This window comes from Tenrec ecaudatus, chromosome 12 (genome assembly GCF_050624435.1).
Source record: "Tenrec ecaudatus isolate mTenEca1 chromosome 12, mTenEca1.hap1, whole genome shotgun sequence".
NCBI classification, from domain to species: Eukaryota; Metazoa; Chordata; class Mammalia; order Afrosoricida; family Tenrecidae; genus Tenrec; species Tenrec ecaudatus.
The window spans coordinates 128,723,758-128,735,785 of record NC_134541.1 but is presented as its reverse complement, the minus strand read 5'-3'; the positions used below and the strand labels follow the sequence as shown (position 1 = coordinate 128,735,785).

The window sequence follows — 12,028 nt, the reverse complement described above, 5'->3', positions numbered from 1 at the left end:
CGACGAACACCCCACGACTTTCCAGTCCGTTCCCTTCAGGACAGAGGCAAACTGCCCCCTGGAGTTCCCAAGGTGGCAGATCTTTAGGGGGCAGCCAGCCTCGCCTTTCCCCCTTGGAACAGCTGGTTGGTTCGAACCCCTGACCTTTCTCGTTGGCAGCTGAGCCCTTAGTCACTGTGCCACCAGAGTCCAAGTCAGGCTCACTGCCATCAAGTCCTCTAGGAGGCAGCTCGGCCCTGGGGAGGGCTGCTGAGACGAACCTTTCCAGGAGCAGGCGGCCCCCTCGTTCTCCCTCCAGCCAACTGGGGGGTTTATAACCACCGACCAACCTTGCAGTTGGTAGCTCAGCGCCTAACCCACTGCACCACCAGGCCCAAACCCTCAACTCCACTGCCAGTGAGTCGATGCTGACTCTTTGAGCCTATAGAACAGAGAGGAAGCACCCCTGCGAGTTTCCAAAGCTGTCAGTCGTCATGAGAACAGAAAGCAACCGACCAGGCCACCCAGGCAGGATCTTTTTCAAGCCACACCATTTGCGGGCAGATCCAAGCGTGCCTCCCTTATGGTGCATGGTTCTAGGAGGGCCGACACTCCTGGCAGCATTGTGCCAGGTTCCTCCATCCCCTCTCACTAGCTGGCAATGGTGGTCACCTCCCGGAAGGTGTTCGGGAAATCTCTGGAGAATCTGTAAGGATCTCGCCTCTTTGGAGCTCCGCTTCCCCCTCTTTGGAGGGGAGGTAACCGCTGCAGACGGGCAGGCCCACAGTGTTGGGGGCGGGGTGTGGTGTGTGTGTGTGTGTGTGTGTGTGTGTGTGTGTGTGTGTGTGTGAGATGAGCAGTGAAGTAAAAGCCAGGGCATGTGGGCACATGGACCTGTTAGCCAGGGCTTGGGGAGAACAGCATCTGTCCCCCGCACGCCCACCCCATGGTTTTGGGAGCAGCTCCGGCTGGCCCGAGTCGATTCTACATCGCGCTGCAGGGGGCGCCGTCCCAGCTCACGAACCGCTTGTACTGGAGCAAGGCTTCCACTTGGCTGCCAGGACTCACGTTGCCGCCCGGGATGCCACGTGCATGGGAGGGGGGTGTTGGAGTCCCCCCAGACTCTGGCGCTCTCTCTTCCCCCCTGAAGTGGACTCTGAGCTAGACGCTTGTACCTTGAGTGCCCAAGAAAAGACCCTTGCTCTTCCCTCTTGGTGAGGAACCCTGGGCAGGTCACTTCCTCTTGGGCTGTGTTAAGCGTGTGCTAAGCTGGCCCCCTCCCATTGCAGCCATAGCTGCTCTGGACCACGCCCCTCCACTGGGGGTGATTTTGGCCTGGCATTTGGCAGTGTCTGGGGTACTCTTGGCTGCCACAAAGGGAGGGAGTTGCTTTCGGTGGGCAGGACCCAAGGCGGCGGTCCAACATGGGACAGTCCCCACCTCAGTCCCATGCCCCAGGACATCAGTGGTGACAAGGCTGAGGGCGCTGTGCCTGGTGAGGTGCCAGCACGGGCTCACACTCTGCCCCCATGTACCTGGAAGGAGGCCCGCCATGCGGCCCACTGGTCCTGCGCCCTAGAGGATAGGGCCGTCTGGGTCTGACTAGTGGGCTTCCTAGGAGAGCAGTGTAGAAATATGGGGAGGAAGGCTACCAAGCCCAGAAGCCAGGCGTGATAAGTCAGGAGGCCTGGCAGACCTCATTCCCGCCATTCCTTGGAAGAGACAAGCCCTCGGGGTGGAAGGTGTCCTATCTGCAGAGTCTGCTCCTCCCATCTGGTCTAGCCAGGCTCAGTGTGGCTGAGAGCATTCCTCACGCAAGTGTGGACTGAGGGAGGGGCCCCCAGATGGGCGTCGGGTCCCTGACCCCTTAGAAGGACAAATACTCCTTGGGTGTGCTACAGCACTGGAAGGCTAGGACCCTCAGAGGGCCAGTTTGGGCCCAGCCCAGGCCCCCTGCCACCCTGGGAGCCAGCCTTCCAGCTAGAGGTAGCAGGGTAGCCCCTTAGCCACCACCCGCTCTGCCTCAGGGACCAGCCGTGTGCCACTGCTTCTGGTTACAGCAGGGAGAGGCAGGGGAGGGCCCAGGGTTATTACAGCAGGGGAGACAGACACTGACCTAATGAAGGCGAGAATAACGTCACAGCTTAGAAGGGGCTCTGGGTCCCCGGGCGGTGTAGACAGCTAATGCACTAAAGCTGCTCACCACAGGACTGGAGGTCCAGGCGTACTGTACCCACAGGCACCTTGGAAGCAAGGCCTGGTGGCCCATGGAAACCCCTTGGAAGTCAGTTCTCTGACCTCTGGCGTCACTGGGAGTCTGGGTTAGGAGAAACACTCTAAAGAGTCTAAGAAAAAGTGTGAGGCCAAGAAGCCAGCCCAGCCCACTCCAATTCAAGTCCGTAAGCCTGACGCCAGTCCCGGAGTCCCTCTCCTGACACAGCCACATGCAAGAGTGCAGAGTGCAGGAAGGTCCCAGGCGCCCGTGGGGACAAGCAGGGTGCTGGCAGTCCTCAGGGTCAGGTCGGTAGCCCGTGTGGGGCCACCTCTCAAGGCAGGCGGAGCCCCAGCAGGCAGGAAGAAGGGACATAGAGAACAGCAGTTCCCAGAGTCCCTCTCTCCTGCAAGGGGCCACCGCCTCGAGGCGGTATCACCAAGCTACCACTGGACTGACAGTCTGACTCCACCCCTAGCCAGTAGGGTCCAGTGACAACCATTCAACTCCCAGAGTCCTAGTCCCGACACCACAGCACCTGGTGCTTTAAAATGACACAGCAGAAGCATCAGTTAAGGTTTGGGGGAGCAGGTGCTCAGGGTGGGCCTTCCTAAAACAGCAGCATCTGAACAGGGTTCTGACCAAGGCGAGGAGGGAGCCCTGCTGATGTACAGGGAAGGTTATTCCAGGCAGAGCATGCAAAGGCCCTGTGGTACAGAGATGCTCGGGAGCCAGGAGAGCTGGGTTGGCAGGACTCCAGGTAGTATGGGGACCGGAGGGTCAGAGAACTCGGGAGGAGGCCCCTGTCAGCCACTATAGGCCTTTGGCCTTAGCTCTGAGTAGCACAGGAAGGTTGGACCGGAGCCATCTGATTGGACTTCTTCAAAAGTGGCTGTGCGAAGCTTGGGTCATAGGGAGAGGGCTGGGGCAGGGAGACCAGGGTCAAGTTTTAGGTGCCCACCTGCTCATGGAGACAGGCCCAGGTGAGATATGAGATGCAGGCATCATCAGCGGCTGTGGGGCACGCCAGGGGCGGACAGCACAGAGAGCTTAGGGGAGGAGGGGCCACCCAGCAAGGCAGGGGCAAGAGGCTGGAGCCAGCTGCCAGCAGGGCGGGAAACACGAAGGGCGCAGTGAGGGTTTGGTTCCGCGGTCAGCGTCCCCTGCCAAGGCCTGGCCGTGGGAGCTGGTGTGGCGTTAGGGTGCTTGCCAGGTTCCAGGAAGACAGGCGTAGCCATCTGCCTCCAAAAGCCAGCCGGCCCTGTACTTCGGCCCTTGTGCATGGCGGTGCCAGGCCGCCCCCTGCGGCAACAGTGCCCTCTTGGAGACATGGCAAGAACAGGAGCTGTTGGGAGGAAGAGGAGGAAGCGGTGTCCCCGGGGGCTGCGTCACCTCTGGTCACCTGTCGGATTACACAGTGCAGGGAAGGGACGGTGTGGTCCTGGCTCCGGCCCCCTCAGTGAGATGAGAGGCCCTGCCTGGCCTGTGGATGCTGCGGCTCGGCCCCCCACCCCAGCCCTCCCCCCGCCTCGCCTCTGCTTCTCAGTGCTGGGCTGTCGCTTCCGGCTACAGCTGCTGCAGGCAAAGCCCAGGGGCCTGAAGTCTGACCGTCAGGGGTTCTCTCTACTCGGGTCTTTGGGTCCCCAACGGGGTGCATGGATCAGACCAGACCGTTCACTGCTGACACGTCAGGGCTACCCGAGAACCCTCAAAGGGAAGGCAGACCGAGCCCGCCAGCTTCTGGCCTCCTCACTGTGTGCCCACCCTCCTAGGCTGGCAGTGACCCCTGTCTCTCCAGCCTCCTGCAGGGACTGACCACCCCCTGCCCAGCTCCCTCTCCGAGTGACTGCTCCCCTCCCCAGACAGCAGTGACTCGCACACTGGGACATTCTAGGGCCTTGCCCCAAGGGCCCAGGCACTGCTGTCCTGAGAGACCACCTCCCAGGGCGTCACCTACACCCTGGGCTTCTGCAGCAAGCCTGCCCCCCTGCAAGGGACCCCCACCCTCACCCTGGGCTCCCCAGTCCCTGCTCTGCTGGGCCGCAGCCCGGTATCCCCCTCTCCTCTGCTTCAGGCCTCCTCCTGGTACGTGCTGCACAGTCCCCTCCTTCAGGGGAGCACAGCCTGCTCAGGACCCAGACCCTTCACGGCCCTCAGTCAGGGGCACCCAAGCCTGCCCTGCCCCCTTGCTATAGCCCCCCAGGCCACAGAGCTCCCATCCCCCAGACCACAGGGCAGCCCCGTAGCCCTCCAGGGAAATGTGCCCTGACAGTGTCATCCTCGGGGACACAGCTGTTCCATGACCTCTGCCCTCTCAGGCCACATTGCACCCCATGGGCGTGCTGCACCCCACCCCCTCCTCACCAGCCCTGCTGAACTGGGGGGCATGGCGGGGAAGGCCCTCATCCGAGAGCTAAGCCCTGCACCCACAAGCTTAGTGAGCAGGGAGGACAGGCTGGCTGTGCCCTGTGCGGTGGTGGCGAGTCCCGCACGAGCGCCCCAGGTGTGGCAGTAGAAGCGGGCTCCTCGGGTTTGCAGTGGAGGACAGACTGTGCAGGAAGCGGGTCCCCAGGCCTTTCCTCGGAGGCACCTCTGGGTAGACTCAACCTGCATCCCCCAGCCATTGTTTTAGCAGCCACGCGTGTTAACTGCGTGCACCACGCAGGGGTGTCCCCGGTCCGCCCGCGCCCTGAATAGCATAAGCACCTGCCCAGCCTCTCACGTGTGCGCACACAGGTCTCGGCTTGACAGCCCCGACTCATTCCTCATGGAACCCCCTGTGCTGCCCGCAGTGCCCGGGGGAGGATGAAGTGCTCACTCTGTGGGCACACCGCACGTGGGCACGGAGACCCGCCTCCCCAGGGGCTGGGAGAGCACCCCCTGTCACCTCCCACTGCATGGGCCATTCCTGCCATGCGCAGTAGCACTCAACGAAAGACACCGCAGATGCGCAAAGCCTCCGAGGCAGGTTGTGCACCTTCCCCTGGCTCCTGGTCGCCCCGAGGGAGCACTGGTGACCACAGCCCGGTCCCCTTCGGGTTGCTGAGCTCCAGGGAATCACTCAGACCTTGGCCTCTGCCCTCCTCCTTCCTGTGGGAGCGGCCACAGGGCTGGGCTGGCCCAGGGGCAGGTGTTAGCTGGTGGGGGAGGGAAACAGTAACTTCCTACCCTGAGAGCTAACCCCTCTGCAAGGCTGGCTCCCCGTCACTTGGGGTGCCCCCCCAAGAAAAATCCCACTATCAAGTTGATTCTAACTTCCAGCGACCCTCCCAAGGGTCTCGGAGGGTGTGCATCTTTGTGGGAACAACCAGCCTCATCCTTCTCCCTCAGAGTGGCCAGCGGGTTTGAACCGCTAGCCTCCAGGTGAGCAGTACAGTGCTTAACCCCACTGAGCTACCAGGACCCCTGCAGAAGTAAGACTGAGAGGGGCCCCGCGGTGGGCTCAGAGCCCTCTGGTCTCTCCCACACATCACCCATGGGCTCAGCTCGCAGGCGACTGTCCCTGTGCGCCTGCTTCAGAGCAGCTGGGTCAATGCACCAGGCTGCTGCGCCTCCGTGTGCAGTGCAGTGGCGTCCTTCCCAGTTCAGGTGCAGTCCCAGCACCTCTGCACACAGATGGTACACACGGTCTGAGGCGGGTCGTCCCCGCAGGGCAGTGGACCTCCGCCTCCCAGGGCCAAGAGCCACTTAGCCCTGGAGACATCAGGGCTCCTGCCCAGCCTCAGGGATCCCTAAAAGGCAAGTCCAGGATTCCAGCTCAGGCCCCTCTTCCAGGAATTCTGGGGTGCGTACCCCTCTAGTGGAGGAGGCAGAGGAAGCACAGTGGTGCCAGCCAGGGGCAGCTCTGCGACCTTGTCCCTGTGACTGCCCCTGCTCTGCGCAGGGCCCTAACAGAGGCAGCCCTGGGTCTCCTCATGTGCAGTGGTCTCTCATGAGACTCCATGGGGTCCTGGTGAGATTCCACAGCTCACCGGTCGCGCCCCAGGCCTTCCCTTGGCCCCGCCCAGAGCTTACTGAGCGCTCTGCCAGCCTCTTCATACTGCCTCCACTCCACACCACCCGGCCACTGCCTGAGGGTGCACCCCACCCCCAGGCTCACGAGCTCCCCACAAGGTGGCCCTTCCAGGGTGACTGGGCCCTGGCTTGGGACAGCAATGACAGCCCAGGAACCCAGCCTGCCACCCTCCAGCACACAGCCTGCCACAGGAGTACCTTTGGACTAGTAGCTCAGCGGTCCCTCTGGGACTTCCTGTGTGTCCTTGGTCCCCTCTGTCCACACTGTTGACACCCCCACGGACAGATGTCATCCACCCGTGCATACACACCACGCCCCAACTGTCCTGCCCACTGGGCCCTCAGCCCTAGATGCAAGGTACTGCCCACCTGAGCCTGCATCCTCTAACCCTGACACCCCCACTGGACCTGGAATGACCATACACACACACACACACACACACACTATGCATCACACACATACACTGTACATCACACACACACTATATACCACACACACATACTTCATGCACACACACTATACATCACACATATACACACTATACACCACATACACACACATACTTTACATCATGCACACACACTGTACATCACACACATACATCATACACACTATACATCTCACACATACACACACTATACACCACATACCTACACACTACATTACACACACAAGTATACACATACTATATACCATACACACTATACTTCACATGCACACTGTACACCACACACACACACACACACACACACACACATGCATAGACTATACACCACACACACATACACTATACACCACACACATCCCTTTCAGGGATCCCGTGAGGCTGGGCAGGAACCCCACGTGGTAGCTGTACACACAGGCCTGGCAAGGGAGGGGCCTGCCAGGGTCCCCCGCTGCCCTGAAGCAGGGCTGGACTTGTGCCTCTGACTCCCGGGCCAGCTCCCAGAGCATTTTCTGAGCACCCATGGTGCCTGCGTCAGGTGGTGGCAGGGCGGGGGAGGGCGTCCAGGGCCCTGGACCTGAGGACCGCCCTGCAGGGCCACAGCAGCCCCCTCTAATGACCACATCTTCCTTTGGCTGCAGGACGCTGTGCAGAGCTGCAGGTCCACGTCACCGAGGCAGTGGCCACGGCAGCGGAGCAGAGGGAGCTGATTGCCCGCCTGGAGCAGGACCTGAGCACCATCCAGTCCATGCGGCGCCCAGACGCCGAGGTGGGGATGCCAGCCTAGGCTTCAGTCAGCTGGTGTCAGCTGACCATGTATTCCATCCAGGCCCCCTCCCCAATTCAGGGTACCCAGCCAGAAGCAAGCCCTGCCCTCCTCGGGTACAGGCGCTGGTTTGGACCTCTGACCTGAGGCAGAGCTGAGGCCCAGGACCACAGAAGGCTAGCACCCAGAGGCCCCTGGGGTCCACCCAATCACCCTACCGCTTGTCTCATAGATGAGAAAGGGCGTGAAAGAGAAGCGGGGCTGCCTGGTCCCTTGACAGGCTGGCTGCCTAAGCTAGGCCCAGGCCTCCTGACACACCCTGGGGCTAAGAGATCTCAGGAGTAAGACCCCCCAGCTCAGCCTTGCGCCCCCTCCCCCCATGGCAGCTCATGTAGGCAGCTGGCTTCCAGCCCTTTGTGGCCCCCTCTGCCTGGCAGCCCCCAGTAGTCCTCACCCCCCACCCACCCACCCACCCACCCTCTGTCTCCCTGCAGGGTGCAGCAGAACAAGGCCTGGAGACCATCCCAGCACCCATCAAAGAGGCCACGGCCCTGTTCTATGGTGAGAAGGGGCCCTGACCCAACCGGGTGGGCTGTGAAGGAGCAGGGGATGCTCTGGTCCCCAAGAGTTCTTTCCAAGTGGTGCCCCATCCACCACAGGTCCCGGGCAGCAGCCCCAAAGAGAGGCTAAGTCCCTGCCTGACACCCTATTCCAACATCCTGGTCACCCCACTGAGCCTCGCCCCTTCTAGACCACAGAGCCCCGCCATGCCATAGCAGGTGACTTGGCTGCAGGGGCCTGGAGACCAAGACTGATGGCTGCCCTGGGCCCACACTGCCCCTTCACTTCCCTGGGTCCAATAGAGGCAGGGCTCCCAGACCCCAGAGCAGAGCATTCACACGGGGCCAGGGGGCTGGCTCCCCTGGACAGTGAAGGCAGGAGCCGGAGCTGAGCTGGAGCCTGCTGGGTGGGGGGACACATCTCCTCACCCCCATTCCTGACCTAGACCTTCCCCCCACCCACTCAGTACCAAGTGGTCAGCGCCCTGTGACTCCCAGCCCAGGGCCCCTGGCCAACCTGAGGGCCCACACCTGGGCTTTGCCCTCACTGTCTGCCTCCTAGGACCTCCAGCCCCAGCCAGCAGCCCCCTCCCTGAGGCACAAGTGGGCTCCCTCCTCTCCATCATCTCCAGTCAGAGGGAGCGCTTCCGGACCCGCAACCAGGAGCTAGAAGCTGTGAGTCTCAACGCGATCCCCCCTTCTTCTCCCCTCCCTGAGGACACAGAGGGAGCACACGGGGGCAGGAGGAGAGTGGGGCACAGGCTTGAGGGAGAAGGTAGTCCCAGGCCCCAACCACAGGGGCGGCCAGTGCTGTGTGGTCTGGGAAGACTTCGGAAGGAGGGTGGAGGGTGGGGCTTGCATGGCTTTGGGGAAAGAGCCAGGTGGTCACCGTGGAGGACACTGGGTGAGTGGAGGCAGGGGACCCATGAGCCCAAAGGGATGGCAGCTGGTGCCAGGGCTGTAGGGACAAGACCCAGGCCGGTACCCTCCCAAGGTGGTGAGCAGGGGCAACATTGCCCATCAGAGGGCTCGGGACAGAAGGCCAGATGCCCAGGAGGAACATCCGGGGCAGGCCCGGGGACTGGAAAGCAGGGCTGGGCACAGGGATCCCCAAGAAGACATGTGGGCACCACTACAAGATTAGACAGTGAACAGTGAGGTGGGGTGTGTAGTGGAGGCCTTGGTGAGGGAGACGCTGCCCTGGACAGCAAGGTGGGTGCACCTGCCATCCCCCCCCCCCCAACATACACACCACTGTCTCCGCCCCTCTGCCACATGTGTCCCTGCCCACTCCAGGCCACAGGCCAGGAGGGAACCCTGCAGGCTGGCAGTGTGAGAAGATCGGGACATTTTACTTTCCTTCAAGGTTTAGGTTCTGGTGGATTCTACTTATTTCCAGGAGTCAGCCACTACCGTGCCCTGGTTCTCAAGCCCCGACTTCCTCCTGAAGGGTGTTTGTATAGGGACAGGCCCTTTCCAAGGGGCCCTGTGGGCATGGGTAGGCACGCATCTGCAAGGTGAGCAGTTCGAAACCACTAGCTGCTCCTCAGGAGCAATGGGAGACTTTCTGCTCCCACCAAGAGTTACAGTCTTGGAAACCCATGGGGGCTCTGTCCTGCCAAGCCACCAGGCTTCAGAATTGGCCCGAAGGCAGAGGGGCCGCTCACCTTGAAAAATGCTAACCTGGGTCCCTGCTGACTGGGGGTCCCGCACCTGCCTATGGTGCATGGCTCCAGGTCAGCTTGGGGGGTAGGGGTGTGATGATGGGATTCAGGGTCACAGACTTGTGCTGATGAGGGAGCCCTGAAAATTCTGGTGGGATAGTGGTTCCACATCAGGCTGCTAACCTCAGGGTCTCCAGTTTGAAACCACCAGCCGCTCTGCAGGGGAACGATGGGGCTTTCTACTCCCTTAAAGAGTGACAGTCTGGGAAGCTCCCAGGGGCCATTCCACCCTGTCCTCCAGGGTCACTGAGTCGGCATCGCCTCGATGGCAGGGAGGTGTAGGTTTGAGTAGCCACCAGCACTGGGAATGCCATCACCCATGAAAGGGTGGGGGTTCGCAGCCAGCGCTCAACCTGCTGTGCCACCAGCACTGGAAATGCTACCCTCTGGAGTGGCCGACCTAGACAGAGATGTTGTTGAGAAATAATGGCTTCACGTTCTGATAGCTTGGGTTAATGACGGTTCTGGTGATTTTGTACCAATAGAAAAATGAAACTCATAGGCATCAGAAAAAGGAAAGAAATCAAGCCCAGCAAGGTAAGGGCTCAGGGGAGATGCCCAGAGTCCTTCGTCCCTGTAGGGGGCACTGCCCCAGCCTTGGGGTACCTGGCTGTCCCCTCCCACAGGGCCAGCCCCGGACACCCTGCTCACTCGTCTCAGCGGGGCCAGGAGCCAGGAGGGGCTCCAAAGATTCTAGACCTTCCTCTCTAAGCTCAACATTCCTTCATGGGGTGCCCTGGGGCGCCACTGCCTGGGAGAGCAAGCCCCCACCCCAGGACCACCAGCAGGCCAGTGGCAGCAAATGGGAGCTGTCTGTTGGGACCCTCACAATCCTTGCTTGGGACCCAGGGGCTCACCTCACTGTGCACTGTGGCTCAGGACATCCGGCCCCGCACTGCCCGGCCATCTCAGGACCGGGACAGCCACTGAGGAGTACCAACAATCCTGAAAAGCAGGCCTTCGTGACTGACGACCTGACAGCAGAGCCAGGTGTAGAGGAATCTGCCATTTGCTCTGAAAAAACGCAGCCTTGTGACCCTCTGCCCTTGGGTGGAAGCCTGTGAAGGAAACCGCCCCCCCCCCCCCACACACACACTTAGGTCTGGAAGGTGGTGCGTCTGTGAAAGAGGAGACGGCGGGGGAGAGGGGAAGAGCGGGCCCAATTGCGAGTGGGTGCAAGGTTCCTTTTTGGAAGCAACAGAAAAGTCTGGCATTCGATGGAAGGAGATGGACACACCCCATGGCTCATTGCGTCCATGCCGACTCAGAGCGACCCTGCAGGACTAGGGAGAGCGCCACAACTCCCCCGCCTTCCCCCACCCCCACACCCTAGAGCTTCCAAGACAACTCATTATGTGGTGAAAGCCCTGTCCTCCTCCCCTGCAGCGGCTGGTGGTTTCGAACTACTGACCTGGCGCTTTGCTGCCCAAAGCATCACTCTACCTACGGTGATGCTGGTGCGGCATGCAGTCTGCCGTAACCACATTTACTAAGATGCTTAGAAGACTGGCAAGAAAAGAAAAAGAAACTTAGAACATACTCCGTAGGGTGGGGGTCACACGAGGGGACAGGGTCCCCAGAAGGTCTACGGGGGAGGAGGGAGGGCAAGGTGACATCGTGATGCACAAAGGCTCTAAGTGTATGCTGCAGGCCCTTCCCCTCTCCACCCGCTCCCCCTGGGCCCTGCCACGGCCGGCCTGCCTGTGCCCATGGCCTGCCTGCCGCCTTATGCCCACAGGAGAACCGCCTGGCCCAGCACACCATCCATGCCCTGCAGACTGAGCTGGACAGCCTGCGTGCCGACAACATCAAACTCTTTGAGAAGATCAAATTCCTGCAGAGTTACCCCGGCCGGGTAAGTGCCCGCCCTGCTGCCCAGTGAACCCCTTTCCTGCCTACCTACCTGCCACCTCCCTCCCTTAACTGGGGCCAGCTCCATCAGAAGCACCAGCAGGTGGTGCAGCAGGCTAGCAGGCTCCAGGCTAAACGTGGGTGGGTTACCCTGCTAGCTGGGATACAGCCCTGGGGCATCTGCCTCGCTGAATGGGGTTCAATGTGCCATGTGCCCCCCCACCCCCGAGAATGGGGCAGAAACCCAGCCACTCCATTCTTTTTGACTGCTGCGAGGAACCTCCCAGCCCTCATGGGAGGGTGGGAAGGCTGGGACAAGAAAACTCATCTGTGCACGGTGGGGAGACTGGCAACACTCACGGTGGGGGCCTCCCAGATCGATCTCTCTCTCTCTCTCTCTCTCTCTCTCTCTCTCTCTCTCTCTCTCTCTCTCTCTCCCTCCCTCCCTCCCTCCCTCTCTCTCCCTCTCCCTCTCC

General features: G+C 61.2%; 1 protein-coding gene across 4 annotated transcripts in view; it reads left to right on the top strand.

Moving 5' to 3' along the window:
* Positions 1–12,028, top strand: part of CUX1 (cut like homeobox 1) — a 382,248-nt gene that overhangs the window by 367,103 nt on the left and 3,117 nt on the right. For all 4 annotated transcript variants that reach the window (XM_075564912.1, XM_075564911.1, XM_075564909.1 and 1 more), the window contains exons 15-18: positions 7,293–7,420; positions 7,912–7,978; positions 8,540–8,652; positions 11,440–11,556. In XM_075564912.1, the coding sequence (XP_075421027.1) occupies positions 7,293–7,420; positions 7,912–7,978; positions 8,540–8,652; positions 11,440–11,556 (425 nt within the window). The remainder of the gene's footprint in view (positions 1–7,292; positions 7,421–7,911; positions 7,979–8,539; positions 8,653–11,439; positions 11,557–12,028) is intronic.